General features: G+C 34.1%; 1 protein-coding gene across 6 annotated transcripts; it reads left to right on the forward strand.

Moving 5' to 3' along the window:
* The first annotated feature begins 966 nt into the window (after positions 1–966).
* On the forward strand, positions 967–6,246 carry LOC148624790 (LITAF domain-containing protein-like). Of its 6 annotated transcripts, none has more exons than XM_088567691.1 (4): positions 967–1,111; positions 1,983–2,148; positions 4,650–4,812; positions 5,063–6,246. In XM_088567691.1, the coding sequence occupies exons 2-4, from the start codon at positions 2,022–2,024 to the stop codon at positions 5,169–5,171; spliced, it is 399 nt and encodes a 132-aa protein (XP_088423817.1). In that variant the 5' UTR covers positions 967–1,111; positions 1,983–2,021; the 3' UTR covers positions 5,172–6,246. The 6 variants fall into 6 exon arrangements, with proteins under 6 accessions (XP_088423817.1, XP_088423820.1, XP_088423818.1 ...); XM_088567694.1 differs by having other exon boundaries at positions 969–1,111; positions 1,983–2,064; XM_088567692.1 differs by lacking the exon at positions 967–1,111 and adding an exon at positions 1,129–1,250.
* The last annotated feature ends 3 nt before the right edge of the window (positions 6,247–6,249 follow it).

Below are 6,249 nucleotides of genomic sequence, written 5' to 3' on the forward strand. Positions count from 1 at the left end.
CTTTATTTATCACTTATTATCTTGCGCTGAGGGTGCACTATACAGTTACATTAAGGCGCACTGTTTCGCACACCAAGTTACCCCGGTCAAATTTTTTAAAACTTAAAGCTAAAAGTTGAAATTTGGTGGATATATTGTTCAAATATAGTTAAGCATTTATACATAGACAGATGTAATATATGTAATGGTAAACAGGTGTAATTTAAAGGAAGAATGGTATCCGGAACGTTTCAGTCCCCTGCCGTATTAGTTTCTCTCCTCAGCATCAGATGGCTGATTTTCAAAATACCTTATTTCGCACGAACTTTTGGAACTAAAATTGTGAGAGAATGAATCGAAAGGGGTCTTATTATTTTTACCCTTTTTCCAACTACTCCATGCATGCTTTCATCCTGTGGTAGTGTCTAAGTGCCTGATATTTTATAAAACAAAGTAATTGGCTGTTAGTTTTGGAAAGGCACCCCTGATTTGTACTAAAACTCAGTAATATTTTTTTCAGCATGTTACCATGGCTACTGGATTTTATAACAATAATCACTAAATTACTTATAAATGACTTGAACCTCCACACACCAAGGATATAAGAAATATGCACTTTTTTTATGACAAAACACTAGAAATTTCTGTGCGGACTGCCTCAAAACAGCTTTATTTCAACAAAATGAGACCAAATATTCAGAAATGACCTAACTGTATTGTAATACATGAAATGTCAATCGGTCGGGCAATCAGATTTTACCAATGAAACTATTTACAAGAGCATATTTGTATGCATATTGATATTTTTACGTCAAATGCACATATAATACTGTTTTCACAAAAAATAACAGGCGAGGCACCTACCATATGACGACCCCGCACTAAAAAAAGGAACGAATGACTTATTATAGTATTACCAATCGCGAAAAGAGAACAACAATGATAACACTTATCAAGTTTTCTCTGTATTTTAAATAAACAAATATACAAATTTAAATACCATTCCTGTTATGGTAAAGTGACACCCGCGTTGAACTCATAATATAGTTACCCAATATGTGCACAATAGATTGAGTTCAATAATTTGCTTGGTGTATCGTCAAGGAAGTTAAATTTGTGTATCCTTATTCAGGTAAGTTATAATAAAATATTAATAGAGTTACAAATTTGTCAGAAATAGTGGAACATATTGTAGGGGTCGCACGTACTGCCCCTTGAATGATTGGAGAAGTTACATTCAGGGGTTATAACTTGTACATGATAATTTACGGGTAAACGACAGCTCCATATACACTCGGATTATTCTCATTACACAACAACTCTTTTTACTTTTTGTTATGAATGTATTTATGTCGCGATATTACCAATTATACAAGATTCTACGCAGTTACAATTCCATTGAAGAACAATTTGTTAATGGGGAGGGGACGGTAAGTTATGTGAAATATGGAAGAAGATGTTGCGGCTGTTTTTTTTTTCTTTATTATTATGCTGAGGGGTCAGGTGAACAAAAATGATACTCGGGGGGGGGGATAATTTTCTTAACCAACACGTTTTAAATATTAAATATATATATATACATATAGTTTTAATCGTAACCAACACCAGTTTCTAACTTTTTGCAAATTTTGGCAAGAATAAGCAAGCTAGTTATGGCCTTGAACCCCTCTAATATAAATTTGTCGCCACTAAATACCTTGACTCTTATTTTCTCGGCTCGTAATGAGGACAGATCCGCGCAAAAATCAGCAAACATGTACAATTTCAGTTTTTTGACGAATTCTTTTAAAAACAGTGAAATCTGCCTAAACCAAAGATTGGATAACCAGAAACTCGTGTAAACCAAATATTTCCTGAAGCCCTTTCTTATTATCATATTCAATGTTTTTATTATTATTTTTACCTATGTAAACAGAACATCTGAGGTTTGTTATTAAGACAGGTGTCACTGTATACATAATATTGACGGCGTTTCCATCATGTCTATGACATTCTCTTTTCAGCATCGGGGGTATAATGAAAGAAAATAAGATACTCTGTTCATGAGAATGGCTTCAAATAGGCCAGGACAGCCAACATCAAGTGGTACGTTTTCTGTGCACGACACGGCAACATCAGACAGATTTTATAATAGTGACTTTTCATTGCTTCAATTTATTATCTATGCACGTAAGAGGCTTACAATTAAAAGTTTCTCTCATAATGAAAACTAGAGAACCCTCGATTGGTTAAGAATAAAATGAAATAAAATGTGAAATCGAAGAAAGAAAAGAAAGAAAACTAAGGCACAAACCATTTCCTTCTCGAGGAGGCCTGGGATTTTATTTTGAGTCGGAGAAATTTTTCGCGCATTGTTTTTCAGCAGTACCTGGAGTTAATATTTGAAAATCCACATGGTTCAGAAAGGAATTTATAATCATATTGTTTCTGTCCATGGCTTGGTAAAAAAATTGTTTATGCTCAAAACTGAAATGATTTTCTTCCCAAAAATTCCAACCCCAATCTCAGTATAAAAATGGTCGGTGCCTAACCATTCAAAATAGTCCCCCGAAATAAAAATGTGGAAAAAAATTAATAATAACACCAATTAAAATAGTGTTCCTCAAAATATTTGAATTTTTTTCCACTTTATACATGTACGCCGGCGGTTTTGTCCCTTCGACATCTTTTGTATGAGTACATGTACATGTATATAAGTTGAATACTTGCCTTTGAACGTTCGTTTTTGTATAATATGGTCAACTTTTGTACGTCCATTTAAAAAAATGTTATTTGGTGCGATTTTTACTCTGGATTGGAAAACAGCCATTGTCCGATTGTTGTGCTGCTTATGGCATTGTCTCATTAACAGTTCTCCGCATCATTCAAATGGTTTCATTAGTCATTTTTATCAATTTAGATCGAAGATCAGAATTGATGTAGCAGTCGCCAGAGCCTTGAGATTTGTAAAGCCCGATAGCATCTGCAATTATCTTACGCTACCACAGCAAAATAGTCCCATTGGCATACCCCATTTAGGTTCAGATATAGATAGTTTGGTCCATTTTATAGGTATATCTAATAATTCAAATTTAATTCTATGTTGTTTACGCCAATAAACCCAATAAATAACCTTTCCTGCGTAGTTAGTATGCTGATTAATTAGGCCCGTACACACAAGTGACTGTACATTTGAATTAACAACGACCAAATTAAAAATAGTTGACTTCTAACCTCTTATCAGTTCATATTTAGTCATTCACTGCCGATATATTCAAGCTTTTTTATTTATTTTTAGACGCATAATAAACTGTTTCATGTTTAGGGAGAAATGAAAACTCTGCGAGGCTATAGATATTCATCGATCATGAAGTTGTTAACGTTTTTCAGATATTTCATGCATGCCTTAGCGGATCCAAATATGTACAAAACGGAGCAGTGCATTCGATCAAGAAACTTATATAGAGAAAGGGATTCCAAGCTATCATCTATCACACATTTCTTTGGCCAAACTTTTGTACAAAAGGGTAGCATAACCCCCGAAACATCCCGATGTGTCATGTATTTTTAATGCGATAATCGCCTCGTGACATCGGAATCTCGGAGATGGATGACAAATAAAAAAGAAACTTTGCTTTGACGATGGCAAAGGAATTTCGATAATGCATTTCTCGGGAATGGTGTTAGTCTGTGGTTTGGTGATATTGCTTCTTCTAATAATCATTCCATTGGGCTATTTAGCCATTTGTGGAAATAATAGAACAGCGGGTCGGTACTCCAGGTGCTCCATGGCCTTAAAAGTGCATGGCTAGTATTGTCTGCACCAGACCTAATTGTTGAAAGGGTAAACAAGGGAACCAAGATTCTAGTGGAAATCAAAAGAATGCAATCCAAGGACAAAGACCAGACATGGAAAACAGACAAACACAACAAAGAACACAAAGCAACCAAAAAATACATACAAAATAAAAAAAGTAGATGAACAACGCGGACTCCACTAAAAACTGAGAGCATGGACCAGGTGCATCGGTAGGATAAGCGTCCTCTAGAAAGACCAGCCGAGTTTCTCATAAAAAGTCAAGTACAGGGTAGGGGAAAAGAAAACTATGCACGTTGAACAAATCAGTTTTCATGGTGCAGATGGTACACCGTAACGATCCACGAAATCATGATGACGACAATAAAAATTCTGTAGTGATGACTTCAATCTTGTAGCAACATAATCCAGACGCCTATAATTTTAAGAAGTCTAGCGCGATACAAAAAGTCTGCGTAGTTACGTCAATATATATTCCAAGACTTTGGTGTTTATGTTAATGTTAATGTACGTGTGTCGCAGAGCTTTGTGTTCATTGTTCCATGTAAACCGTCATATAACCTGAATATTGTGCAAACTGGTGTACTGCTACGATGCATCATGTATTTGGTGTGTGTGTGTGTTTTTGTTTTTGTAATGACCTTTGCAATCAGAATGGTGAATTTAAAAATCAAGGAAAAATTTCAATACTGACCATTTACAACAATAAGTTTATGTCTAGATACGTTTAAATTCAATCTCCGTATTTTCCTTTTATCCTCATTTTTTGCAATTTGACGATTATTTGAGGCGTAAAAATGAAACGATCGATATAAATTGATTCAGTACATGAGTACTTTGATTTGTTGATACTTTATGCGTGTCATTTTTACAGTTGTTACAATACCCGATGATTCTAAGCCTCCCGAATATGCTGCAGAGAGTGACATCCCTTTTAGAACGAAGTGCAACAACTGTCACACAATAGTGGAAACTAATATTGTAAACAAAGTTGGGCCATTTACGTGGATTGCCTGTATATTATTGGCATCTTTTGGGTAAGTGTTTTCGTCTCATTAGATTCTTTTTTTTCTTGTATAGTAAAAAAGTAAAGTTTAATATGAATAAATCAATGAAAGATTAAACATTGAACTCTTGATAATTTACGGGGTTCTCATTTTATTGTTTTCGATTGCAATTTCCTTGTTGTGTTTTCTTGATTTCTTTAACTACTTGTGTATATGATCATTCTAGCCTGAAATTAACATTCAAATACAAATGCCATAATGACGTCCTACTTTCCCCCAGGTTTTTCCTTGGTTGTTGTTTCGTGCCATTTTGTTTGAAAAGTGCCAAAGACATTGTTCATACGTGTACAAATTGCCAAGCAGAAATTGGAAGACACAGTCGATTCTAATTGCACTGGATATAAACTTGGTGGCTATGTCGAATGATCTACTCAAAACCGTTGTGTTGCCCGATGTCGCCATATTGAAACTGAAACAGTTTGCATCAAACTTGTAGCAGCTCACTGTTAATATAAATTTACCAGGAAAGGAATACTCTGTATAGAATAGTTAACCACAGTTATCATGTTGCGTAAGCAACTATATACATATTATTCATAGTGGTTTCATGAACAGGCACACGGGGTCACTATCCACTCCCTCATACGTTTATGCTTAAAAATTGTAAAACATTCCATAATGCAGTTTACTGCTAAATCGTAACAGTGTGATACAAGTGGAAGATTCATGGTTATAAAGCAGAATATATTATTGCTTCTGGGGGTAAATGAGAAAAGGGGGATCTAAGTATGTCACGACCCCATACACCTTTAGTTCTTTCCCATACAAGATTCACAACTAAGCAAAGATTCAATGGAAATGATTGGTCGAGTTGTTTAAAAAAATGCATTTTCGTCTTAATAATACATACACATGGTCCTGTTTGATATATTTTATTCGAAACAAAGAAAAATGCCAGTAATACATGTTTTATGCATAATCAAATGCATTTGAAAAAAAAAAGATTTTTCACGTAAAATATTTCAGCACACTCTTCGCCTTTCTTTGATAAACACATTTCACAGCCATGTAAGAATTGAGCCTGATTTTCATGTATATTATTCGTCTATTATGATCGTTCTCCGTACAAATATACGTAAGGTACACTGACTAAATTTGCACTTTACTAAATATATAATCTCTTTGTTTCTTTGGCATTATATTTATTTGTATATGATATTTGTTCTAACCTTACGTCTAAAAACTCTGCACTAAAACTGGGAGATCCTGTGAAATGGTAGATCAGACCTTTTCTGTAAAACAGTTCTAATATGTATATACATGTATAATTATTTATAATTATAATATATATATAATTCATCAAATATTTTGATTGCAAATTCAAGTTAATTGTATTTCATATATTTGTATACCTTAGGAAAAAGGTTTCTATAATTATGCTACCAATAAAACTTCCAAGTATTTTTT

The sequence above is a fragment of the Perna viridis genome, chromosome 2, assembly GCF_037379345.1.
Source record: "Perna viridis isolate PV_CMFRI_1.1 ecotype Kerala chromosome 2, ASM3737934v1, whole genome shotgun sequence".
Classification (NCBI taxonomy): domain Eukaryota; kingdom Metazoa; phylum Mollusca; class Bivalvia; order Mytilida; family Mytilidae; genus Perna; species Perna viridis.

What these genes read in the sequence shown, in the direction of transcription:
- LOC148624790 (XM_088567691.1), top strand. Translation starts at nt 2,022, where the DNA reads ATGAGAATGGCTTCAAATAGGCCAGGACAGCCAACATCAAGTGGTACG. An exon ending in TCAATTTATTATCTATGCAC is followed by an intron (nt 2,149 to 4,649) that starts GTAAGAGGCTTA and finishes TCATTTTTACAG; the next exon opens with TTGTTACAATACCCGATGAT. An exon ending in ATATTATTGGCATCTTTTGG is followed by an intron (nt 4,813 to 5,062) that starts GTAAGTGTTTTC and finishes ACTTTCCCCCAG; the next exon opens with GTTTTTCCTTGGTTGTTGTT.